A 26,605-nucleotide genomic window follows, 5' to 3' on the forward strand; every position below is an offset into this window, starting at 1 on the left:
GGTGGTCCTCCTCGGCCGCTCGTTCCTCCCCCTCAATTGGCTGGTCGTCTCTACGGATGCCAGCCTGTCCGGGTGGGGGGCTGTCTTCGGGAGCCACACAGCTCAGGGCTCTTGGTCGCCGACAGAGGCTCGGCTTCACATCAATATCCTGGAGCTCCGGGCCATCTTTCTCGCCCTGTCTCAGTGGACCGATCGCCTGAGGGGTTATCCGGTCCGTGTTCAGACCGACAACGTCACCGCCGTTGCCTATCTGAACCGTCAAGGCGGCACCAGGAGCCGCTCTGTCATGACCGAGGCCGCTCGCATTCTCCGTTGGGCGGAGCGGGTTGTTCCAGCTCTCTCGGCAGTCCACATTCCCGGGGTGGACAATTGGGCGGCGGACTACCTCAGCCGCGAAAGACTGGATCAGGGCGAATGGGCTCTACATCCCGAGGTGTTTCTTCAAATCTGCCGGCGGTGGGGATCCCCAGATGTGGATCTCTTCGCCTCCAGGCTGAACCACAAACTCCCCATCTATGTGACTCGGGCCCGGGATCCTTGCGCGTTCGCGGTCGACGCCTTGGTGACCCCATGGGAGCAGTTCTCCCTGGTTTACGCCTTTCCTCCTCTGCCCATTCTCCCACGAGTCCTGAAGCGCATCAAGGCACTCGGCGTTCCCGCCATTCTTGTCGCTCCAGACTGGCCGCGCCGGTCCTGGTACGCCGACGTAGTGCACCTCCTGGCCGACGCCCCCTGGCGCCTTCCCCTGCGGGCCGACCTCCTTTCACAAGGGCCAATATTCCACCCCAATTTACCTCAGCTGAGTTTGACGGCGTGGCTGTTGAGGCCGCGGTGTTGAGGTTTCGTGGGTTCTCGGAACCAGTCATCCAAACCATGCTTAAGGCCCGTAAGCCTCAGTCAGCTCGGGTCTACCATCGCGTGTGGAAGGCCTTCTTTTCTTGGTGCGAACAGAATAATTTTCACCCCTTGGTGTGTTCCACGCCCAAGATTCTTTCCTTTTTACAGTCCGGGCTGGATAAAGGCCTCAGTCATTCCACTTTGCGTTCGCAGATTTCCGCCCTGTCTGTTCTTTTTCAGCGGGCTCTAGCTTTCCGCCCCCAGGTGAAGACCTTTCTTCAGGGGGTGGTCCATTTGGCCCCTCCTTTTCGTCAGCCTTTAGAGCCCTGGGACCTTAATTTAGTCCTCGAGGTTCTGCAAGGTCCTCCCTTTGAGCCTCTTCGGGAGGTGTCTCTTTGTTTCCTTTCTTGGAAAGTCGCCTTCCTGGTGGCGGTTACCTCCATCCGTAGGGTGTCTGAACTGGCAGCGCTCTCTTGTCGCTCCCCTTATCTAGTCCTTCACAAGGACAAGGTGGTGCTTCGTCCTCTTCCTTCCTTCCTGCCGAAGGTCGTGTCTGCATTCCACCTTAATGAGGACATCATTCTCCCCTCTTTTTGCCCTGCGCCCTCCCATCCTAGGGAACGGTCCCTGCATTGTTTGGACCTTGTCCGGGCCATACGGATCTACTTGTCAGTCACTGCTTCCTTCCGCCGCTCGGATTCCTTGTTCGTGGTCCCGTCGGGTCCGCGCAAGGGGCTGGCGGCTTCCAAGACCACCATTGGGCGTTGGATCAGGGCAGCCATCGCAGAGGCCTACCGCGTTCGTGGCAGGGCTCCTCCTTTTCGGGTCACCGCTCATTCTACTCGAGCTGTGGGGGCCTCTTGGGCGGTTCGCCATCAGGCCTCAGTGTCCCAGGTCTGCAAGGCCGCCACCTGGTCTTCAGTTCACACTTTTTCAAAGTTTTATCAGGTCCATATCCTGGCTTCCTCTGACGCCAGTCTGGGCCGCAAGGTTCTGCAGGCCGCCGTGCGTTAGGCAGGCCGCATGGGGATTGTAATCTTCTTTCCCCACCCTCTGGGACTGCTTTTGTACGTCCCACTGGTGCTGTGTCCCCCAATGACAGGCACAAGAAAAGAGGATTTTTTTGTACTCACCGTAAAATCCCTTTCTTGTGGCTTCATTGGGGGACACAGCTCCCACCCTGTTTGAGGTTGTGCTCCCGGGGCTTGTTCTGTTCTTGGGGTTTTTTCGTTCCCGGGACCAGCCTGGTTTTTTTTTTGCCTGTTTTTGTTACTACTTTCTACTGCTTGTGACTAAACTGAGTTAGCCTGGTGTCTGTAGGAGGGGTATAGGCTGCCAGGCGGAGTCACTTCTTCTTCTGTCTAGTGTCGCCTCCTAGTGGCAGTAGCCTATACCCACTGGTGCTGTGTCCCCCAATGAAGCCACAAGAAAGGGATTTTACGGTGAGTACAAAAAAATCCTCTTTTTTGTAGCACACAACACTTCGAGAGAAGTAGCTAACCACCATTTCCTTTTTTCCAGGACATCTCAAGTTAAACCGGTGGAAGTGAGAACTTTTGGAGAGCGACCGTCTCTTAAGCCCGCTCTCAAAAACGTAAAGCATCTTTCTTTTTGTTACCATACATGTGATTCTGATAAGATTATGTATATGTGTGCCTCGATAGAAATGTTTGTTGCTTACGACTAATTTGTTTTAATAGTTAGGCTTTAAAGAAGGGGGTTACCAAAGTAAAAAAACACAAGCAGGCGGGTGAGGGAAAATAATAATAAAAGTATACTTACCCATCCCTGTGCCCCCACTGCGCCGCTCTCAGCTTCCAGACTTTCGATAGTCAAATACCTGGCTCCTGCTGCTGCAACGTCATGGTGTGGCGGAGGGATTGCCCGCTCACTCAGCCAGTGAGTTGAAGGGTCCTGCCCCAGTCTCTGAATGGCTAAACTGACAGTCCATGAGTGGGCAATGTGACATTGCAGCTGGATGTGCTGCACGGTGGTTGGTTAGTATGCTTTTTTATGTTCTGGACCCCCACCCCAGCTTTGTAAAGCAAAGCCTACCTTTAGCACTCCTTCTGTCTGTCTGGAATACCTCTTTAAATGCTACTGTACATGTCACACTCAAACATAACTGAAGACTGAATGGATAATAAGTATAGAAGGAATTGTTAGTCTCACCATGGGCAGCAACATATCAAAGTTATTTTTAAGTGGAATACCCCTTTTAAGCAGGTAATTTTGGTTGTATGACAGCTGGGTAAGTCAAATCTCTTGTCAAAGCAAAAACTTCTCAGAAGTAAAATTTTAGTAAAAAAATTGTTTTCTTAACAGGAGGAGGTTAAGACGGCCGAGTCAATGGTGGACGATTGTACCATATGGGCTGCACGCTGCAACAAAACATTGGCTCCCAGCCCAAACAGTACTGGAGACTTTGCATTTGCCGCTCGACTTGCATCAACTCCTGCAACTAACAAGCAGCCGAAGCAAACTTGGCAGACTACAGAAGACAAAGGTAGAACTGACATTACCATACCACTTGTTATGCTTCTGCTTTATTCATTAATAACCTGCAATGGACACGTGTATCTTATTCTGCATTATTTCTCTAGAATGCTTTCTTGTGCTTTTAAAGGGGTAGTGCGGCGTTTAACATTTATTTACTAAATAACACACATTACAAAGTTATACAACTTTGTAATGTGTGTTGTTTAAGTGAATGGCCCCCTTCCCCGTGTTTCCCGCCCCCCCCCCCCCCCCCCCCCCCCCCCCACCCAGGAAGTGTTGTGCATTAAGCGTACGTGTTCACTGTCAACCCGGGCCGCCATCTTGGGTTGACGACGTAATCTTCGGGAGGCCGGCCGAACCGCTCCAGCCCTCCCTCATGCCGGCCCCCCTCTGCCGCGTCATCAGCTGCTCAGCCACGATTGGCTGGATATAACTGTGCTCAGCCAATCGCAGCTGAGCAGGTGAGGACACGGCAGAGGGGGGCTGGCATTAGGGAGGACTGGAGTGGTCCGGCCCGCCTCGCCTCCCGAAGATGACGTCGTCGACACAAGATGGCTGTAATGTGTGTTATTTAGTGAATAAATGTTAAACGCCGCACTACCCCTTTTAATGAATAGTTGTTTTTTTAAAAAAAGATTTTTAATGAAAAGTTTTTAAGGTGATGTGCACATTTAAGTTTTTAAGCACATGACACAATGCTATATACACCAGAATTCCAGCTCCTTTTGCACAAAAATAACTGAAATAAATGCTTTTCTTAAAGGGGTATTCCAATCAAATATAACTTGATATGTTGCTGCCCATGGTGAGACTAAAAATTCCTTCCATACTTTTTACCATCACAGCTCACTCTGCAAAGGCTGCGACATACAGTATTACTGACAATAATACTGTATATTCTAATCCGTATACACAGTACCACTTTAATGACTTAAACTTTCAGGTAACAAATTATGCTGGAAATTGGTTATACTACAAATACACTGCTGTGCACTACCTGCTATTCCCAGGAACTTTGTTGTTCTTAAAACTTACATATTTCACCTCTTAGAAAATGCGCTGACCGTGGATGATGGCCGTCACATGGGCTTGGACTGTTCCGAAGATAAAGTTGTACAGGCGTCCAAAATAAGAAAACTAAGGTATATTGGAGAGAGAAACTTACATGGCTGCACATCTATAAACCCGGTGCCCTCATGAATCCGGTACTGTGAAGCGGTTCGTGGGCTTTAGTCACTGTGATCAAATTGAAAACTAACTATACACTAACTAAATGTGCGGCCATGTCTTGAACAATCTAAGATAAGTCATTGTTCCATCTCCTTCCTCCTCTAGTACGTTACCCCTGCAGGATCCACAAGTTGCTTTAGAAACAGATGAGGTTGATCGGACGGGGAAGCGCCTGGCAGCATGTAAACTCTCCGATACCTTACAGCGCAGTACAATAAATATTGAAGACCCCTGGGGTATAACATCGCAGCCGTTCACTGTCCACGAGGAAGAAGAGCCCGAGGCGTCCAATCAAGAAACAGCTATAGATGTGTGTGTACAAGGTCCGTAATATAATATGGTCTCACATTTTCAGTAAATTCCTTTTTAAAATAGACCTTACAGTAGTTGTAAGCAATCAGAACTAACAGGCCCGTATAGAAGTCGGGGAAGGGAGGCCATAACTGATGTCATGAAGATAAATTGTTATAGGTCCCGGCTGCCTCAGGTGACGGGGGAAGGGGGACAAGATCATCATCTTTTTGAGCTTTTTGCTCTTTAAGATGACATATAAAGGAAAAATTAAACATTTTAGTTAAGTGGCAGAAGTAAGGGGAGGCAAAGGCCCCTCTGCTGCCACCAACATTCATGTCGAGAACTGCGTGGCTGTTTAAAGGGAAATTGGTCACTAGGTTTATGTTGCCTTAAATAAGGACAGAATGAACTGGTGACAGAAATGCTGAACAGATCGGTTTATTACTTCATTCTGTTCAGCCGTTCTCCTAATATGCAGGAGAATAAGATTCTTGCCACACCCCTCCCCCGCCCTCCAGCTGCTGATTGACAGGTGACTGCCTATACACAGCATGAATAGATAACTGCCAATCAGCAGCTGGTGGGCGGAGTTTTCTACTTCTCATGAATATCCAGGACTACTGAGCACACGCACATATTGGAGAGGACTACTTATTGTCCATGTTATTCAGGAGGAGATCTCTGGATCAGCTGCACAGAACAATGTAAGTGAAACATCATCCTGCTCAGCTTCTCTGTCACTAGTTTATACTACCCTCAGATAGGACGCCATAATCCTACTGACAGGCTCTTAAAGCCCTTCAGTTCCCAGTCTACTGTGTTTGATCTGATGCTGCTGGACAGCGTTATACTATATATTCTTATCAGAACCAACAATACAGGAGGGGAAGCTGCCTGTCAGTGCTGCTGTGTTCTTGAGCCAGGTGCACAGAGTGGTGATCACTATAATAGTCACTGCTTGCTCTGCACAGACGCACAGCCATATGGACCGGCAGCCTCTGCTCAGTGGAGTCTGTGGTATACTTTTGTACAGCTCCAATGTACAGCGGGGTGCACTAACAGTGATAAGCAGCTGTGTTATATCTTAGTAATACGTTATACTTTTTTTCAGTCTCTGTTATTACATTATTTTTCTCCAGAACACATAATAGTGCATGATGCCTGGGACGACAAGCTCATTTCCAGCTTTTTGTCTCAGCTACCAACACCTCTTACCTCCCTAAGCTGTTACCACCAGTGGCAAACAAATGTCCCATCCTTTAAACTGAAAACACCAACAAAACTGGGTAAGAAAATCCAATGTTTAGTTCATATCCGGACTTTCCCTGGTCTTGTATAACTATAACCCTGTAGAGCCGATCACCAGTGTGAACATGTAGATGGTTCAGTCATATATTTCATAGTAATGTTTCCATCGTGTTTACTACATCAGATCTTTTAATCAGTTGTGTAATGGGCATCCCAAAAAACTGGGAAAAGTCTGTGTGCACTTTCCTTGCTGTAAGGATATGCGCAGGACAGATAACACCTCTGATACACATTACTGTCCAATAACCTCTGTTATTGGGCATAAGGGCCTTCTACACGTGCTAATTTTCGTCCCATATAAAAGTGCCAGCAATCAGCTGAGGATCCGGCAAACACCCACAAGCTCTCACGGGGTTGCCCTCCGGTGGTGGACTTGGTGAAGTGCACAGTGCTTGCTGGATTGCCAATAAATACATGTGAAAAATGATAAGGATGCCAGCTTGGTAAATCCCAAGAGTATAAATCATCCAGGGTACCTGGCCTCCACCGCTGCTCCAACACTTTGTCCAAGCTTCCTTAGGGAGCTCCCATGGTGACACCCATAACATTGTTTACATGTATTTATTGGCCTAGAGTGTTTTGGCAATACAGTAAGCACTGTGCACTTGACCACATCCACCACCAAAGGGCGAAACTATATGTATGTTGTATGTATTGTTTGCTGCACATTATATATGTTTTCTGTGATTCTGTATCTCCTGCCTCCACAGTCTGTGGTGTTAATGTCTATTAGCTTATGCAATAATAAAGGAACGAGTTATTCAATATGTGTACATTTTAGGAATATTACTGACTGCAGATGTTACATGTCATTGGTATACAGCCCAGTGTTGCATTTTACATATGTTGAACACCCAGAGTTTCCAGTAAACAAGCTAGAGATTTGACAGATTAAAGTGGTACTCCAACATTTTCTTTTTCTTTTAAATCATCTGGTGTCAGAAAGTTATATAGATTTTTAATTTGCTTCCATTTTAAATTCTCCAGTCTTTCAGTACTTATCAGCTGCTGTATGCCCTGCAGGAAGTGGTGCATTCTCTCCAGTCTGACACAGTGCTCTATGCTGCCACCTCTGTCCATGTCAGGAACTGTCCAGAGCAGTAGCAAATCCCCATAGAAAACCTCTCCTGCTCTGGACAGTTCCTGACATGGACAGAGGTGGCAGCAGAGAGCACTGTGTCAGACTGAAGAGAATACAACACTTCCTGCAGGACATACAGCAGCTGATAAGTACTGGAAGACTGGAGATTTTTAAAAAGAAGTAAATTACTAATCTAACTTTCTAAAACCAGTTGATATAAACAAAAAATGTTTTTGCCATTAACTTTTTGTCTGCCATACGTTTTACGTTATTTATCTGACTCTTTTATATTTCAGGCTCACAATCCTATATTGTTGAACAATTACTCGGAGAGGGAGCTTTTGCACGTGTATATTCAGCGTCCAGACTCGATATCGAGACACAGAGCAACCAGAAAGTAATTTTGAAGGTAACCATAAAAGTTTTGGTGTTATAAGAGACATTGTGTAACACTGTGCCAATAGCATCCTAAACGCCTCCTGTCTCATACACAGGTGCAGAAGCCAGCAAAGCCATGGGAGTTCTACATCGGAACACAGATAACACAACGGATAAGGCCAGAGTTACAGCATCTCTACATCAGTTTCCATTCTGCACATATATTCCAGAATGGGAGTGTGCTGGAGGGGGATCTGTACAGACTGGGGTCACTGCTGGTAAGATATCATGGCAAATGAGCTCAGACATTGCATGCGCATAGCTAGAGTAAAAGTAATATTTTTAAAGCAATGTATTAAAAAAAATTCTCTTTAGAAAGTATCCCTTTCTAAGAATTTTTTTTCTTTCACTTGCTGAAGTTTATAAGAATTCTGTAAGAAAGATGTGAACATAGATGGGATTCACATTCTTCTTGATCAGGATAAAGTGTGGAATTAATGAGACACATTAAAGGGGTTGTTCGCCAAAAATCTCAAGTCTTACAGTACTTATCAGCTGCTGTATGTCCTGCAGGAAGTGGTGTATTCTCTCCAGTCTGACACAGTGCTCTCTGCTGCCACCTCTGTCCATGTCAGGAACTGTCCAGAGCAGCAGCAAATCCCCATAGAAAACCTCTCCTGCTCTGGACAGTTCCTGACATGGACAGAGGTGGCAGCAGAGAGCACTGTGTCAGACTGGCAAGAATACATCACTTTCTGCAGGACATACAGCAGCTGATAAGTACTGGAAGACTGGAGATTTTAAAATAAAATAAAATTACAAATCTATATAACTATCTGAAACCAGTTGATTTGAAATAAAAGTTCGCTGGAGTACCCCTTTAAAGCGACTCTGTACCCACAATCTGTCCCCTCCAAACAACTTGTACCTTCGGATAGCTGCTTTTAATCCAAGATCTGTCCTGGGGTCCGTTCGGCAGGGGACGCAGTTATTGTCATAAAAACAACTTTTAATCCGGCAGCGCTGTGTCTAATGGCCAAGCTTACATTTGTAAGCCCTGGCTGTTACACAGCGATTGTGGGTACACTGAGATTGTGGGTACAGTCGCTTTCACCCTTAGGTGACCCTGGACGTATCCGTGGGGCTGTGCGGCGGCCGCGCTCTGAACCGCCGCGGTTCGGGTGCCACTCGTAGCCAGGGGCCGCGGCTATTAGCAGGCACGGTCCGATCTCCGCTTCCGCTAATAAAGTAATCGGATGCAGCTGTCAAAGTTGACAGCTGCATCCGATTACTTGAATGCAGCCATCCCTGGTGTCTAGTGGGGTGGATCGCCATCCCGGAGGAGCGATCCACACGTCCGTCTCGGGCCGGGGTCTGCACCGTAATGTTGTTGTTCCCGGCTCAGCACTCGATTGCTTCCGGCTCCAGCAGCCGGAAGCAATCAAAGTGCCTATCTCATCGATCTATGCAGCATAGATCTCAATAATAAATAATAAAAAGAATTTTTATTTATATAGCGCCAACAGATTCCGCAGTACTTTACAATTCTGGGGTACATACATAGACAAAAATCAGACATTACAGAGATATATAATTATCCATAGATGAGGATTGAGGGCCCTGCTCGCATGCATGAGCTTACAGACTATCAGGAGGGGGTGCGAGGACATAGTGGCAGAGGGGCAAAGTCCTTCCTTTTTAGCATGGTCCGGCCATCTTTATAAATAAGACAGTGCAGTTAAAGGTGGGTAAATCCGTCACCAACCAATGCCGCCTGCACAGGTCTAAGTGCTTGAATGCCTGGCGTATGTATTTGGGGGAGTGGGGGGGGGGAGCCGATTTAGGGATCCTGGTAAGCCTGTTTGAACAGATGTGTTTTGAGGGCACGGTTGAAGCTTTGTGTATTGGAGGTGAGTCTGACAGTCTTGGGTAATGCATTCCATAGAACTGGTGCAGCTCGGGTGACGTCCTGGAGACGGGAGTGAGAGGTGCGGGTCAGTGCGCAATGAGAGATCAGTGTACTTATGCTAGAAGTCCCCCAGGGGGGATACTAGTATAAGTGTAAAAGAAAAAAAAAGTGTTAATAATAAAAAGCCCCCTCCCCTAATAAAAGTGTGAATCACCCCCCTTTTCCCAGGTTATAAATAAATAAATAAACATGTGTGTAATCGCCCAAACTAATAATTAATCACATTCCCGATCTCGCAGGGTAAATGGCGTCCGCGTCAAAAAAATCCCAAAGTGAAAAATTGCACATTTTTGGTCGCATCAAATCCAGAAAAAATGTAATAAAAAGCGATCAAAAAGTTGCACGTGCGCAATTAAGGTACCGATAGAAAGAACACATCATGGCGCAAAAACTGACACCTCACACAGCCCCATAGACCAAAGGATAAAAGCGCTATAAGCCTGGGAATGGAGCGATTTTAAGGAACATATTTGTTAACAATGGTTTGAATTTTTTACAGGCCATCAGATACAATAAAAGTTATACATGTTACATATCGTTGTAATCGTAACGACTTGAGGAAAATATATAACAAGTCAGTTTTACACCAGGGCAAACGGCGTAAAAACGAAAAAAAAAACAAAAGAAATGCGTTTTTTTTTTTCACCACACATTGAAATTTTTTCTGGTTTTGCATTGTACTTTATGCAAAAATTCAGCCTGTCATTGCAAAGTACAATTAGTGACGCAAAAAATAAGGATAAGGGCTCATGTGGGTTTCTAGGTGGAAAAACGCAACTGCTATGGCCTTTTAAGCACAAGGAGGGAAAAACAAAAACTCAAAAATTTAAATTGGCTCTGTCCTCTAAGGGTTAAGTGCTGGATTTATGGAATGTTTGTGCTAATATTTTCCTTGTTCAAATTGGGCTTTTTGATATTTTTTATATTTTTTAGAATGCAATCAATTTGTACAAGGAGTTGCCTGGGAAAGTGATGCCAATGCCACTAGTTATGTACTTTGCCATCAACATCCTATATATGATTGAGCAGCTCCATGACATCAGGATCATCCATGGTGACATCAAACCTGACAACTTTGCACTGGGAGAAAGGTAAATGCTTCCACATTTTATCTATTTCTTGCTCCCTGTATTTTTTTTCCTGCAGCTGTTCTAGCGCAGCTGGGTGACGGCGTGTATTCTCTTCATTATAGAGTACACTTTGCTGTAGATCCGTGTAAAGCTGCATTTACAAAAGTTACTCTAAAACTCCAAAAGGTTGTAATACTTTGTAATATAACTCCATTAAAATGTATTTTTGCTTTACACAGCCGTTTCTGTTAAGTGGCCGCAGTAAGGGTCAACACCGGCTCCTCTGCTGCCACCAGTGTTTGTTTCAGTCTCACCGGATCATAGAGCGCACGACTAAGTGCATCAGAACGGTGCCGAGGAGGAAGAGACACTATGAGCGACCAACCTTCCTCCTCAGTGTCTCCTTTGCAACAGGGACATATCGGCAGGTTAGATTGGTCTCACCTGTTGATAGTAAAATAGTAAAGTAGTCGAAACGGCATCTAGCAATTAGGACAGTTAAAATATGTCCTGGAGATGCAGAAACTTCTTGGGTTTTACTCCCACGTACCATGTATATACGTGTGGCGTGCAACAGAATGGATTATGGGAACTCCCATGCTGGGAGTTCCGATTTAGAGATACAGTAGCGCTTTGTTCTTTTCAGGATTCCCTCAATAGGCTGCGGGATGAAGTCTGCCCCCCCCCCCCCTCGCCAGGTGTTGGGAAAAGATGGATTTGGTCCTGGGAAACTTTGCTTTGTTCCTACTGTAGATTCACTCATCTGTAGTTCCGGTAATCTGTTCCGTTGTACAACTAAGAAAATGTGGTATATGCCACTAACTCTCCTGGATTGTGTTTGAGACTCATGAAATCCGCATGTATAGTATAGCCACTAAACCTCTCCACTCCCAGACTGACCTATAGCCTAGGGCTACTTATTTCTGCGGCGCCGCTTGTCTCCCATAATCTCTCTTAGCCGTGTGAGCTCTTTTTATGCCAGTTTTTTGTTTCTTGTATCTCAGGTTTTTGGATTGTGATCCCGTTAACCTGGACCTTTTATCCCATGGACTGGCGCTAATCGATCTAGGTCAGAGTATAGATATGACTCTCTTCCCCAAGGGAACAGCATTCACCTCAAAGTGTGAGACCTCAGGATTTCAGTGTGTTGAGATGCTTTCCAATAAGCCGTGGAATTATCAGGTACTGTGCTGTATATCCTTACACTCCCTATCACTGATTCCTGTCACATGTCTGGCTTATCCCTTCTCTCCCAGGTACATAACCTGCCCAGGATTTATCACTGTTAGAGATCTGCGAATTTACAGTAAAAACGAAGTGAAGCGCTTTGTTAGCTTGGTGGTCCGCTCATCAGCTGTCTGCCTTTGGTGTCTATGACACTTCTCTCCAAGTGCAGGGAAAAGCTGGATCCAGTCCTGGAAGACTTCACCTAGTTTCCCAGGACTGGGTCCAGCTTTTCCAGGCACCTAAACAGAGTGGCATGGAATTCAATAGCAGCCGGCTTATCTGCCGACCTAACAAAGTGATTGACTTAATTTTTACTGTCCATTTGCCCATCTTTAATCACCATCTTTTTATAACCTCTTACAGACGGACTACTTTGGAGTGGCTGGAACGGTTTATTGTATGCTGTTTGGCAACTACATGAAAGTCTGCGAAGAGGATGGAGCATGGAAGACAGATGGACGCTTTAAACGGTCAGTTATTAGGGAAATATTAAAGAAAATAAATTCACTGTGTCACAGATACATAAATGACGATCAATGTCAAGCCTGCCATGGAGGACCACTACTGAATTCCGAAAGAAAATGGCCCTTAAAGTGTCCCTGAGACACAGAGATGTGTAAAACGTTTGAGATCACTCAGACTATGACCAATCCAGTGTGTAGATATAGGCAGGAGAAGCGCAAGGCTGAGCACTTCTTTCCCCAGCTCTGAGCTCAGTCTGACTGTATGAGACAAGCTACCTGCTTAATTATAAGCAGTCTATAACACAAATGAAGATGATTTTGACTAGATTTTCTATGTAACACTTTCTCATATTTCTCTCCTTTATAGCAGATTTTAAATGATTTTTTTTCTCCTTTTATTTCAGATTGGAACATGCAGAGTTGTGGATGGACTTTTTCCATACATTGTTGAACATCCCCGATTGTCACAGCCCATCTTTGCTCAAAAATGTGCGAGAGAAACTGACTTTGACCTTCCAGGCAAATTACACCCAGAAAATAAAATCTCTGCATCAAAGGCTCATAATCCTGCTGATAGACAAGGCCAAGAAATAAATCGGTCTAAAACATTCTTTTTAAATTCTTTATTTATTAAAATTTAGGCCGTACTATTGTTCCTCAGTTTTTCGGGGGGTTCAGGAGGTTTGATGAATCTGACCTGATGATATGTCCCTATTGTTCACAGGGTGCAGTGAAGAGAGGTATATCCATCCCCTTCATCCTTGGCGCTGCTCCTGTGCTGTTAATGTAGTCGTGTCTCCAGTAAGGCCTTTACGAGCACTGCCCCAACCCAGCCGGTGGTGGACCGAAACAATGCTCTGGGGACAATAGCCTTTCCAGACACTATTACATGAACTGCACAGGAAGAGCACAAGGATGAAGGTTCCTCTTCAAATAGCAATAAAAATATTACATTATCGTATATCAAGATAAAGACTGTGTAACGAAAGAAAAATAAAAACATTATAGATCACATTTGTTTCCATTCATTAATTGTGGATTCTGCCCTCTGATCACACCCAACCACTGCAAACAATAAAAAAACTCACATGCAAAAAGTTACGTCAAGAAAGAACATTGTCATCCCGCTGCGAGAATGTAAATGCTGATCCCCTTTACCTGCCGCCTGTACCTGATCCCTGTTCTGGCTGCATCTGAGGCTCCCATAGGTCCCACCCAGCCAATCAGTGACTGTGGCCGGGCCGGGCTTGGCACTGATTGGCTGAGCAAGACCTACGGGGACAGGGAACCTCTGATGCAGCCGGAGCACGGACCACATAGAGTATGCTCTGGGCGGCGGTGGGTTAAGGGAGCCGGCATTTACATACTATTAGCGGGATGACAATCCTGCTGCGTGCATGTAATCTCATTGAAAATGACAGTTTGGGATCTGCAGCGCATTTCACTGTGAACTGTAGGCGTGAAATTCACTGCTGATCCATCCTGTGTGAATCTAACCTAAGGCTGCCTTAACATCTACCAACTCGCAGCGTTAATAACGCTGCGAGTCGGATAGGTCCTGGCAGATCACTGTCAGTACATACCGCTCAGTACATAGTCGTTCAGACCGCTGCGTGTACGTAAATCTGCCGGCCACTTAACCCCTTCTGATGCCGGCCGCCTCCTGCTCCGCTCTGTATACATACCTCCTCGCTCCACGGGGTCCCGGCGTCCTGCTCTCACGCCCGGCCAATCAGTGTGTTGCCCTGCCGCAGCCACTTATTGGCCAGGCGGGAGAGCAGGACGTTGGGACCCCGTGGGGCGAGGAGGTAATGTATAAAGAGCAGAGCGGGAGGCGGCCGGCATCAGAAGGGGTTAAGGGGCCGCCAGATTTACATACACGCAGCAGTAGTTCAGACTGCTGCGTGTATGTACTGACAGTGATCTGCCAGGACCTAGCCGACTTGCAGCGTTATTAACGCTGCGAGTCGGTAAGTGTGAAGGCACCCTAAAGGAGATGTCCGGGGTCTGACATTTGTTTTTTTGTTTTTTTTAAATCAAACAGGCGACATGCACGTACTTTGCCAGCTCCAGCGCATGGGTTTCCTGTCCCCCAGCTGCTGCCTGGTCTGAGCGGTGTCCTGACTTAAATCAAACAAAAACGGATCCACAAAGGGATACAAAGAATGCAGAACAATAAATATTATTGTAATCTTTATTTAAATAATTTAATACTTAATAAAATTCATTAAAACAATGAAAAAAGATGAAACAGAACCATACAATAAAGAAATTGGTGAGGGGACATATATACTTTATAGAATAATATATTGCACATGCATAGAGAATGCTCATAGGAAAAAGTATGGATGCTGTAATGCAGGAAGCCTCCACTAGATGGCGAACAAAAGCAGGAAGAAAGACATAGAATGGCAAGAGAAAAATAGTTTTTTCTTCAAACAGGCAAAAACCCATAAAGTGCCAAGGGTAGTGGATAGGTACCACACAACAGGTGAAGTCACCCAATCATATTACATGTATACTAACCCAGGAGGATGCGTGTATTCAGCCAAGTCCCTCTCACCCTACGCGCGTTTCGCTTAGCTTTATCAAGGGATTTTTTGGTGTCCTGACTTGTCATGTCCTGCGTTCCCGCTCATACTAGGAAGCAGCCAGGGGACAGTGGACGGCAGCGCTGGAGCCATACCAAGAAGTTTGAGTAGAGATGGTTTATACCAGGGATGGGGAACCATCGGCCCTCCAGCTGTAGCAAAACTACAATTCCCATCATGCCGGGACAGCCAAAGCTTTAGCTGGGTGACTGCCGGCTCAGCCAGTCAATACGTGGCACAAGGACTGGTAAGTATACTTCGTTTATGTTCCTACACCCCCCCCTACCGTCCTGCTTTCTATTTCATGGGACATCTCCTGTAAGTGAGGCCTTTTATAGTCCCCATCAGACGTCTTCTTTGTTCCTCGGACCCGGTACACTGAGCTTGAGGTGGGCCACGCTCTGGCTCCTCAAATGTCTGATCAGCCAATCAGCATCTGCAACAGGAATCCGCCACTGATTGGATAATCAATTACACACCTGACGAAAGTTTTAACCCCCCTAACAGAACACAGTCTGCCCCACAGGGGGTTAGGTAACAACCCCCCCCCCCCAGATATGCACAGCGGGAAATCCGCAGAGAGGTTGCGTGTGAATCGGACGATGTTTTATTGAAAAACGTCTTGCACTGAAGTCAATCGCCTTGGTAACACAATGTATTGAACAAGGGCCAAACAACGGTCATTGTCCGTACGTTGTGTGAGCATTGCCCCGGGGTGTAATCACACAATGTGAATGAATGGTAAAACTACATCCGTAGCGTTCATTCATTTACATTGGTTTCTACAGAACGGCCGTTGTTGGGCACACTACGTACTGCTGTACAAATAACGTGCCAATTACTTGCAGCTGCTCTATGGAAACAACGGCCATAAATAACCGACCGCTCACACACTCTTCATGGATTTGTAAAGGCGACTATACGGCCGGCGGACTACAATGGGCTTTATATAACCTTCCTTGGGCTGATAATGCGGCATTGGCCGGAGGGACGTGTTAAACAACGGCCGCTGTAGTATAAGGTGTGAACATGAACTGAATCTGTATTCTCAGTCCATCACACATGGCACAGGAGGAAACGTTCCTGCAGGAGCCACCAGGGGTCGCCCCTATGTCCCAGCTGGCACTGGGGGTCTCAGCATCAGGGACCACATGATCTATCCAGGACCCTGACACAGCCACAGAGCCGCGTGCATGGGCCCCACCCGCTATAGTTACATAGGACCGTGTGAGGGCAGCGCTGTCCTTATACTACAGGCCCCTCCTCATATAACCCGGCTATGCGCGCCCCCGACCTCCCACTGATGATTGAGGGCTGCTGGGCGCATGCGCAGGAAACGGGGACGCGCACGCCGCACCAGCCTAGAACATTCTCTATCCGGCGCTCTAGTAGCCGCCGCACTCTGAGGCCACGCCCACATGCCGGCCATATTTAGACATGCTTAACCCTTTCGCTGCTGTCGAACCTACGTTGCTCCATTCCTCCTCAGCGTCCTTGGCTCGCCTGGCAGTGAAGGGGTGCTGCCGGAGGTGGGCGGAGCTCCAGCAGCGGGGAGGGGCTTTTCCCAGCGTGCTGTGCGGCCCGGCGGCGGTTGGTGAGCACGTTGTGGCAGCTCGGAGTCCGGTGTGAGCGCAGCTGAAGATGGAGGGACCGCTGGCCGTGTTCGGGGAGCGCAGCACCGGGGAGGCCGTCAGGAGCCAGAATGGTAGATATACGAGGCGGCCGCCGGGGAGCGCTCTGTCTGCGGTAGTCATGAATTATATCCGAGTCTACAGCGGTACCGCGTCCTCACTATACAATACAAGGAACCCGCCTCACGCTGCGGTACTGCTGCTAATGTGTGAGGCCGGGCCCGGGCATGTCCTGTGCACAGCAGGCCGTAAAGGGAGAAGATGTGAGGCGCCTTATAGGGATAAAATTACATTAGGCCGTAAAGGGAGACGGTTCGGCGCCTTATAGGGAGAGAATATGTCCTGCGTACAGCAGGCCGTAAAGGGAGCCCGGTTCGTGTGTGGTGGTGGGGGCGGGGTGTCTTTGTCCTGTGTACAGCAGGCCGTAAAGTGAGCCAGGCAGGAGATGTATAGGGAGAGAATATGTCCTGTGTACAGCAGGCCGTAAAGTGAGCTAGGCAGGAGATGTATAGGGAGAGCTTAGTCCTCTTTACATGAGGGAAGTATATGATACAGGGATCCTGGGAAAGGGCTGTACGATCATGACCCTGCTATATATGTTGACTTACAGCTGTCCTCACACGAAACCCCGCCCACACACATTGATTGACAGCTGTCCTCACACTAATCCCCGCCCATACACATTGATTGACAGCTGTCCTCGCACTGACAGTTATTATCAGGACCCCCATTGTCCTGTCAGGGTTGTACTTTATATTGGGGTCCCTGCTCCGTGTCCTGTGGGTAGAGGATGGCCGTTATTCAGGTGACTGAGATGAGTGGCCGGTGGTGTAATATACAGGGCCGTTGAGCTGCTCTCTCTCTGCCCTGTAGATTGGGGTCCCCCCCCCCAGCTCTCTGGTCGTCTCCCTCAGGTAGATGCGGCCATTGTGCTCTGTGGCCCCCGTCGCCCGCCTGTATTAGGTGATGGCAGATCTGATGCTACATCTCACTGGCTGATGCTGCAGCAGGTCGCACGGCCAGAGATAACGGCCATCCCTGAGTACACCCTGACATGTCATGGCCCTTGTATAGTGATCACACAGTCACTGATCCAGGCTGGAGCGCTGTAATACATCAGAGATCGGCCTCTGCTTTATTTATAGACATTTTGGTGAACAGCCCCTTTATAGCTGAGGGTTACCTCACGGCGCAGAGCTGAGGGTTACCTCACGGCGCAGAGCTGAGGGTTACCTCACGGCGTATAGCTGAGGATTACCTCGCGGCGTAGAGCTGAGGGTTACCTGGCGGCGCAGAGCTGAGGGGTCCATGGTTTATTCGTCTACTGTGACTGTACTAGTAACACGGGTGAGCGGCTGGTATTGTGACACTGTGCAATGACCCCATGTTAGTACCACTTCTTCTTCTCTCAGAACCAGTGGCTATGCTAATGGGGAAGAGTAACAGCGGCCATCGTCTGAAGGGGAACGTGTCTCTCACCTTCTCCTATATGAAATGGCAGAACATTCCAGACTGATTTCCAGCAGCCGATATAGAGAACGGCCGTTATGTATCTTAGATAAACTGAGGCTTTTTATACATTGTGATATTTCCTGCATATAATAGGACATGATACTGTATACTCATCTGTATATAATAGCCGGACATGATACTGTATACTGGGCAGTGATGGGGAGGAGTATCCTCTCCTGTATATAGTAGCTGGATATGATACTGTATACTGTGCAGTGATGGGGCGGAGGTGATATGTGGTGAAGCATGCTTGACTCCTCTCCTTTTCTTTCAGTGATGGCAGCCGCATCCATCGCTAATATTGTGAAAAGTTCACTTGGTCCTGTCGGTCTGGATAAAATGTTGGTGGATGATATTGGGGTAAGTATATGTGTGTGTATATATATATATATATATATATATACGCATTAGCAATAGACACCTGGTTTGGATCCACATTAAGGGGCTACTCCGGGGATTATTTTTTCTTTCAAATCAACTGGTTTCATGTCAGGAACTGTCCAGAGCAGCAGCAAATCCCCATAGAAAACCTCTCCTTCTCTGGACAGTTCCTGACATGGACAGAGGTGGCAGCAGAGAGCACTGTGTCAGACTGGAGAGAATACACCACTTCCTGCAGGACATACAGCAGCTGATAAGTACTGGAAGACTGGAGATTTTTTAAATAGGAGTAAATTGCAAATCTCCAGCACCTGCTGATTTGAAAGAAAACGTATTTTGACAAACTCCTTTATAGCTGAGGATTACCTCACAGCAAAGAGCTGAGGATTACCTCGCAGCATATAGATGTGCCGTCCATGGTTTATTCATCGGCTACTGTGACTGTACTAGTAACACGGGTGAGCGGCTGGTATTGTGACACTGTGCAATGACCCCATGTTAGTACCACTTCTTCTTCTCTCAGAACCAGTGGCTATGCTAATGGGGAAGAGTAACAGCGGCCATCGTCTGAAGGGGAACGTGTCTCTCACCTTCTCCTATATGAAATGGCAGAACATTCCAGACTGATTTCCAGGAGGCCGATATAGAGAACGGCCGTTATGTATCTTCAATAAACTGAGGCTTTTTATACATTGTGATATTTTACAATCTTTTACAATATTTTACAAGTGCGACAGACAAATCCACCAGGTGTGAACTAGTGCTGCAGTATGTTTGGAGGAACCAAAAATTAAAGGGTTTATCCAGGATTCGTACAATAGCCGCTTTCTTCCAAAAACTGCACCACCCATGTCCTCAGGTTGTGTGCGGTATTGCAGCTCCCTTCCATTGAAGTGAATAGTCTAATTGTAATGCCACACATGACCTGAGGACAGAGGTGGTGCTGTTTTAGAGGAAAGCAGCTGTGGTTTTCTGATCCTGGATATAACCCCTTTCAGTAAAAGACACAATGGAGCGGCACAGGAAATACAATGTATTGGTTTTTTTACGTTTTATTCCAGGATGTCACCATAACAAACGATGGAGCGACGATCCTGAAGCTGCTAGAAGTGGAACATCCTGCGGCCAAAGTCCTGTGCGAGCTCGCTGATCTGCAAGACAATGAAGTGGGAGACGGGACGACATCCGTTGTAGGTTTTGGTCTGATTTATGATTTTTTAGAGTGTTTACCACAGACAGGTGGGGCCACATCTACAAAGAGTCATCTGCCAAATATAACCTACCAGATCTATCGACTTCAATAGCACCTAGTCTACTAGTGACTGCACCAGAACAGGGAGCTGCCTAGGTGACATGTATTATGTGAATGGCCGTTATTAATCTGCGGCAGTAAGATAGTACAGCGCCTTTGGTTCTGCTCTTCACATATATTACTGGATTCCTATCACTATTAACAATTTGTTCACTTTTAGGTGATTATAGCTGCAGAGTTACTGAAGAACGCGGATGAGCTGGTGAAGCAGAGAATCCACCCCACCTCCATTATTGGGGGCTACCGCCTGGCCTGCAAGTGAGTAGCGTCACTGCCTTGTATCATCATACACGGACACCCAGGCTCACTGGGACCATAAACTACATGAGTTATACAGTCTACGGACAGAGGAAAGATGGCTTCTACTTCCTGAGTAGTCTCATGAGAATATAGTCTGTACTTCCAAAGTTCAGCTCACTATGATATCAGTTTGGATGAATCCTATAGATAGATGGGTGGTCCCACGGTGATTCCCCTCTCAGACATCCATAGCTTAAAGGGAACAGCTCACATTACTGGGTGTTTAAGCCCTGCCTGGGGGTGGCATAAACTTTCTTCCTGGTGCTGGGTAAGTAGATGTGATGCAGGAGCTGCATGTAGTCACGCTGCCCCTGCCCTCCTCTCGGCCACTCACTCTTGATTGGCAGCCTGGGTACGGGGCTTTACGTTAAAGGAGATATCCAGGCTTAGAAAAACATGGACACTTTCCTCCAGAAACAGCAGCCCTCTTGTCCTCTGGTTGGGTGTGCAGGATTTTAAAGCTCCGTTCTATTGAAGTAAATGGAAAATTATAGTGTCACACAACCTGAGGACTGGGGTGGTGCTGGTTTTGCAAGAAAGTAGCTTTCCTTTTATAAGTTTTATTTTCTTGCATAAAGCACAGCCTCATATGACTCTGGAGACAATTTTAAATAGTCTCTTTTTTTCATGGGGAAACCTTTATTAAGTCTGGAGTTTTCAGCGCCGGTCTTGTGTTGGTGGCGCAGATTCTCGCATTATTTGTGTATCCCGTGAAGCCTCTCCATGTGCATGCTGGGAAATGTACACCTGCTCACAGCTGCCGTAGACTTCACTGACATTTTTAAGCGGAAAGATATTATAAAATGGTCTCATCTGTTCTGCCTCCTCTCTGACTTAAGTGGCGCAAAGGGCTGAGATGCGGGTAGAATATAGAGATATTCACACCTGGGCACAAAATGGTATCTGCAGCATAAATATCCCCAATGTGTCACGTTTTTCTTCTTTTCTTACATTGTAATTTCTGTTTTCCTGTATAGAGAAGCTGTACGATACATCAATGAGAACCTCACCATTCACACTGATGAGCTGGGGAAGGACTGTCTCCTCAATGCCGCCAAGACCTCCATGTCTTCTAAAATAATTGGAGTGTATCCTTTTCCGTATACTAAAGATATGTAATATTGAGGCTGTCACTTTTAATATCTGCTCTTTAAGTAAGAGTCCGACTTATTATGGAGCCCAACTTGTACACCTGTCTGTCTATCCTATCATCCTTGACTCCTTTGCTCAGTGACAGCGACTTCTTTGCTTCTATGGTAGTTGATGCTGCACTAGCTGTAAAGTACGTGGATCCTAAGGGCCAAGCCCGTTACCCGATTAACTCCATTAATGTGCTGAAAGCTCACGGCCGGAGCCAGAAGGAGAGTATTCTTGTTAATGGTTATGCACTTAACTGTGTTGTGGGCTCACAAGGTAAATATGAATCGCTATCTTGCGTAAAGAGACCAATTGTTAGAAATGTTGATAGCAGGATATACAGTATGTACCGTGGAGGATAGAACAGTGCTGTATACTAACCTGTCCCACCAAATGCTGGCTTCCAGGCCTCCTGACAGGTGAGTATACAGCACTTTCCCCTGCCGGCCTGGCAGCATCAGAAAATAGCATTTTAGACCACATATTTTCTTTAAGTATTAAATAGGGCGTAATGGCAGGTGATTTGGCAAAATAGAATAAAAATATCTTGGTCCTGAGAGGGTTAAAATTTAAGCAGTAGAAGAGCTGCATTGCACATAATTTTTCAGCATGTGTCCTAGACAGGTGACTAAAGGGTACCCAATATCTGGAGCAGGCGGCAGGATATGATGCAAAACTCCTGCTGCTGGCAGGCTGTCTGTTCAGGCGCGCACAGGAGACAAAGGCCGAGCAGGAGGAACTCCGTTCCCTGAGTGCGCCAGAACAGACTGTCCTCCGGCAGGATTTTTGTGGCATATCCCAACACCCACTACCAATGATAGGTACCCTTTAAGGAGGGACCTTGAAGGGAATCTGTACTACATCTCTGCTACATCCCCTGAGTTCAGTGCAGTAACTGTAGTGTAATAGTTAATTTTTGTGGACTCTGAATACTGCTTAATGGTAATCTCTCACCAGGACAGATCTCTTAATTTAGGGCATTTTAGATGAAGGGCCACAGGCTGCATCCTCTCCTCTGGCCTAAAGTGGGATAATGTAACATACAGGGTGTATATTTCAAGTATTGTTTGGGATGAGAGCATTGGTGGAGAAAAGAGGGACATCTAACGGATACCCTGAGGCACAGGTGTCTTGACGTGTGGGCTTCCAGCTGGTGTAAAATTACAATTCCCATCATGCTTTGGTTATCCAGGCAGGTTGTGAATTGTATTCTTTCAACAGCTGAAGGGCAGCCAGTTTGTCTCCTCCACCCAAGGGGATCTGTCCTGGTGTCTTCAGTTTGTACAGGTTTTATTGCCTTGCTATACAGCTGAGTGTGGGATGCATAGACAAAATGGAATGTTTTTAATGTTAGTACCACTGCTACCTGGCTGTGAATATATTTTTACTGATTGCGATTTGTCTGATATGGTTTGTTCCTCTGCTTCCAGGAATGAATAAGAGAATCACTAATGCAAAAATCGCCTGCCTGGACTTCAGTCTGCAGAAAACTAAAATGAAGCTCGGAGTGCAAGTGATTATATCCGACCCATCCAAGTTGGACCAGATCAGGCAGAGGTGTGTATATGTGTGTGTGGATATCAGCCCACTGAATACGTAGGTTGTGTTTGCACTTAATGTCACTTATAACGTCCGTTAATCTTCTGTGAATTATTCTTACTTTTCTGATGATTTGCCAGAACGTCTGTATTCTCCCCATTTTATTTGCTGCCGCACATTGCTTGTAGTGTGTGCAGTTATACGCGTGGGGTAAATCATTGTGGGAATTCTGCTATAACGGGTGACGTTGCATTTAGTCATTGTTAGCAGATTCTCTACATTTCTTCTAAGTTTGGGGTAAAAGTGGGTGGAAAATTCTGTTCACGTTTGCTTCCTTGGCAACAATGAAGGTGTGGCTGTCACAAGATTTCCGTCTGTCTGTGTTAAGACCTTCTGGAGGTCTCGCTGACCGTCTATTTAATGTACCTGACGCAGGGGAATTATCAGGAGGGGCGGCTTTATGGGACACTCGTGCTTAGGTGCTTTCCCTACTTCAGTGTGTCTTCAGTTATAAAATAGGTGATAATGATGCATTTCCAATCATTAGACCCGCCCTCTCCCGTCCCATTACAAAAAGGAATTCCGAACACAGCTTTTCCATAGCAAATCGATCAATACTTCATATAGCATTGCTGTGGTGAACTGCTGTGGAATTTTATAATCAGAAGAGAAAATATTAAACAATAGATAATGTCTCGTTCTAGGGAGTCTGACATTACCAAGGAGAGGATCCAGAAGATTTTGGCCACTGGAGCGAATGTTATCCTCACTACTGGTGGCATTGATGACATGTGTCTCAAGTACTTTGTTGATGCAGGTGCAATGGCCGTACGAAGAGTGTTAAAGAAGGATTTAAAACGCATTGCTAAAGCTACTGGAGGTGAGTGACTTCTCTTAAAGGAGTAGTCGGGCAAAAATTTTAAAAACCCCGGTGCAGGCAGGGGGAACAAAATAATGTATACATACCCATGCTTGTGCCCCCACAGTGGCGCATAACAGCTCCAGAATCCCTGCCGATCTCCTGCTGTTGCAGTGTCAAGATCTGGCTGATGGATTGCCTGATCGTCGGGGACAGACACCGCGTCAGTCACTGGCTAAGCGGGCAATCCATCAGCCAGGTTGGTTGTGACGTGCCAGTGATATGGTTTTGTGCGGGGACAGGTAAGTATACATTCTTTGTGTCCACCCACCCCTGCCTGCACATTATTTTTTATTTTTATTTTCTCCTGACAATCATGACAATAACTGTTTAGCCTACAATTCTGGCTCAAGTTTTATATAATAATTTTTTTCACTGTTATTGTTGTGGCTTCCATCTTGAATATCCTGTTCCTGCTCTACAGCTACGGTCTGTTCAACCCTTGCCAATCTGGAGGGCGAAGAAAGCTTTGATGCTTCCATGCTGGGACAAGCTGAGGAGGTTGTACAAGAGAGAATATGCGATGATGAGCTCATTCTTGTGAAAAAGTAAGTGTCCTTTAAAGTGATGAGATTCCCATTTTATTGCTGCCATGCTGTGCCGTGCCATGTGCAGTTATACGTGTGGGATAAAGGACAAGTAGTCTCTGAGAAAAGGTCGAGCTGGTTTAGGTGCCTCCACCTGTCATACGGAGACTGTACATTCATGTGTTTATTTTACTGATTATTTCTGTTGACAAAAACACACATAGGGGAATCTAGCAAGGCTTTTATGCCAGTTTAATTTTGAACGCTTTTATGCTATTCTTGCCATTAAGTTAGGAACAAAGGCCTTGGTAATGTAACTGGACAGACACATGTGCAACATGGCTGCTAACAGCTTCTGGTAAATCTAAAGGTATAATTGAGCTATTGCTTATTTTGTTCATAAAATGTGTTACAGTACAAAGGCCCGAACATGTGCATCCATCATCCTTCGTGGTGCCAACGACTTCATGTGTGATGAGATGGAACGATCTGTCCATGATGCCCTCTGTGTAGTGAAGAGAGTGTTAGAATCCAAATCCATAGTACCAGGAGGTGGCGCTGTGGAGGCAGCACTTTCCATTTATCTTGAGAATTACGCTACTAGCATGGTAAGAATGTATATTTATAAGAAAGCTCTATGGTCTTTGAGGTAATAGTGCCAACAGCTTTCAAATTAATCGTTTTTAACAATCTCTTATGTTTTTGTAGTAGAATTTTTATAGGGAATATTCCCAACCTCTAAATTTGTTAGTTGATGAAAAATACAAAATAAAGCAATTGTGCAAATGTATTGAATGTATTGTTTCTTTTAAAACTAGTCCCTCTTCTCTTGCTGTCATTTTGAAAGACATTGCCTTGGATACTGATCACCACTATTGGCTGCGATAGCTGGGCAGTGTCTGGCCTGGTGGTTGGGAGCTGGTATGTGTTAACTTATCCCATGTCTCCCTCTGACATCTTATAAGTCACCAGGGCCTGGATTGTCCCTGGTGACGTGTAATGCCAGATAAATACACAGCAGGACCAAGCCCATTCAGCTCTCCCCAACCCCCCCCCCCCTCTCCAAACCCAGATATGTGAGCAGGATGGGGTGAGATGGGACAACCACTTTTATCTTTTGTGTTTAATTTGCAGAAAAGTTATCAGTAGTGTTAGTTGTTATACACTTGTTCTGTTGAAAATCTTCAGGGGTCCAGGGAGCAACTAGCAATTGCAGAGTTTGCAAGAGCACTTCTGGTTATTCCAAAGACTCTGGCCGTGAATGCAGCACAAGACTCTACCGACCTGGTCGCCAAGCTACGCGCTTTCCACAATGAGGCGCAAGTCAACCCAGAGCGCAAAAACCTCAAGTGGTAAGAAAATCTATTACTATAACTTCTGTACAGCTGCTCAGTATGCTCTAAGCCCTGGTCTCTGCAGTTCTGAGGTTTTATAATTTTTCTTACATTGCCATTTTGATCATGTTATAGTACGCCTGCAGTAGTGTATACCATGTATCAATAGTTTTTGAAGAAACATTCATTAGCCGGTATAAGGTAATTGAAGAGGTATCTGAACCCCATAATGTGAGAGACTGGTCAGCCGTTGGCCATTGTACTTTCCCTCTCCATTTGAGTAGTTCATAATTCTAATATATATATATATATATATAAAAAAAAATGTTTTTTTTTTTTTTCAGGATCGGTTTAGATTTGCTTAATGGGAAGCCAAGGGATAACAAACAAGCGGGGGTCTTCGAACCTACTGTTGTCAAGACAAAAAGTCTCAAGTTTGCAACAGAAGCCGCAATTACAATCCTGCGAATTGATGATCTCATCAAACTGCATCCAGAGAGTAAAGAGGAGAAAGGCAAATACCATGAGGCGGTCCAGTCTGGGTCCATTGAAGGCTGATGTGTCATAGAAGCTTGGTCTTTCCTTTTTTTTGTATTACTGTAATTTATAACAAGTAACTCTTATTGTTTATCTTGCACTTCTTGGTCTTGCACCAAACCTGTCATCCAAACACTTAATAAATGTAAAAGGTCAGCTATTTTCCGTGACTTATTCAGTAGAAACATAAGTGACTGTGCTGCAATGTCCACATGGTCAGCATGACATCAGTGTTTTCTGCAGGATTAATTGTCCCCTTTTACCATCAAACTGTTTACACATCGCAAGGAGAGGTTTAATGGTGACCTGAGCAGAGGTTATTCCACTGGGGATGTCTCAGCTTAAAGGGGTACACCGTCCGGGACCTGTTTTCACAATTGTTGGGTTTTGGGTAGATGAAAACAATTACATCCACTTACCTCTCTGGCTCCAGCGATGATGCCAGCATCCATGTGCTGTGGTCCTCCAGCGTGTCTGCTTCCAGGTCTGAGAAGGGACTTGAGATGTGATCTCTCAGCCATTGAGCCC

General features: G+C 46.1%; 2 protein-coding genes and 2 non-coding genes across 4 annotated transcripts in view; all 4 read left to right on the forward strand.

Moving 5' to 3' along the window:
• BUB1 (BUB1 mitotic checkpoint serine/threonine kinase) overlaps positions 1 to 13,369 on the forward strand; it is a 30,586-nt gene extending 17,217 nt beyond the window's left edge. Inside the window, exons 15-25 of the mRNA XM_069955183.1 lie at positions 2,359 to 2,431; positions 3,163 to 3,343; positions 4,388 to 4,478; positions 4,672 to 4,889; positions 6,000 to 6,146; positions 7,546 to 7,658; positions 7,744 to 7,905; positions 10,530 to 10,687; positions 11,671 to 11,848; positions 12,257 to 12,363; positions 12,762 to 13,369. Coding sequence (XP_069811284.1) covers positions 2,359 to 2,431; positions 3,163 to 3,343; positions 4,388 to 4,478; positions 4,672 to 4,889; positions 6,000 to 6,146; positions 7,546 to 7,658; positions 7,744 to 7,905; positions 10,530 to 10,687; positions 11,671 to 11,848; positions 12,257 to 12,363; positions 12,762 to 12,951 — 1,618 coding nt within the window. The 3' untranslated portion in view covers positions 12,952 to 13,369. The remainder of the gene's footprint in view (positions 1 to 2,358; positions 2,432 to 3,162; positions 3,344 to 4,387; positions 4,479 to 4,671; positions 4,890 to 5,999; positions 6,147 to 7,545; positions 7,659 to 7,743; positions 7,906 to 10,529; positions 10,688 to 11,670; positions 11,849 to 12,256; positions 12,364 to 12,761) is intronic.
• Positions 13,370 to 16,347: 2,978 nt separating this feature from the next.
• TCP1 (t-complex 1) lies at positions 16,348 to 26,237 on the forward strand. The gene is made up of 12 exons (XM_069954841.1): positions 16,348 to 16,653; positions 18,366 to 18,451; positions 19,534 to 19,662; positions 19,945 to 20,042; positions 21,062 to 21,172; positions 21,316 to 21,497; positions 22,652 to 22,778; positions 23,465 to 23,640; positions 24,104 to 24,227; positions 24,622 to 24,814; positions 25,395 to 25,558; positions 25,885 to 26,237. Exons 1-12 carry the CDS (start codon positions 16,590 to 16,592, stop codon positions 26,096 to 26,098), a joined length of 1,668 nt encoding a protein of 555 aa, XP_069810942.1. The 5' UTR covers positions 16,348 to 16,589; the 3' UTR covers positions 26,099 to 26,237.
• Positions 17,958 to 18,091, forward strand: LOC138774637 (small nucleolar RNA SNORA29). The gene has a single exon (XR_011360350.1). It is a non-coding gene; the product is annotated as a small nucleolar RNA SNORA29 (small nucleolar RNA).
• Positions 18,962 to 19,095, forward strand: LOC138774638 (small nucleolar RNA SNORA29). Its single transcript, XR_011360351.1, has one exon. It is a non-coding gene; the product is annotated as a small nucleolar RNA SNORA29 (small nucleolar RNA).
• Positions 26,238 to 26,605: the final 368 nt, after the last annotated feature.

Source organism: Dendropsophus ebraccatus, chromosome 15, assembly GCF_027789765.1.
Source record: "Dendropsophus ebraccatus isolate aDenEbr1 chromosome 15, aDenEbr1.pat, whole genome shotgun sequence".
Classification (NCBI taxonomy): domain Eukaryota; kingdom Metazoa; phylum Chordata; class Amphibia; order Anura; family Hylidae; genus Dendropsophus; species Dendropsophus ebraccatus.

Bases quoted from the DNA above. Each gene is read 5' to 3' on its own strand.
- TCP1 (XM_069954841.1), top strand. From the start codon at position 16,590: ATGGAGGGACCGCTGGCCGTGTTCGGGGAGCGCAGCACCGGGGAGGCC. The intron at 18,452-19,533 runs GTAAGTATATGT...GTTTTATTCCAG, and splicing joins TGTTGGTGGATGATATTGGG to GATGTCACCATAACAAACGA. The intron at 25,559-25,884 runs GTAAGAAAATCT...TTTTTTTTTCAG, and splicing joins GAGCGCAAAAACCTCAAGTG to GATCGGTTTAGATTTGCTTA.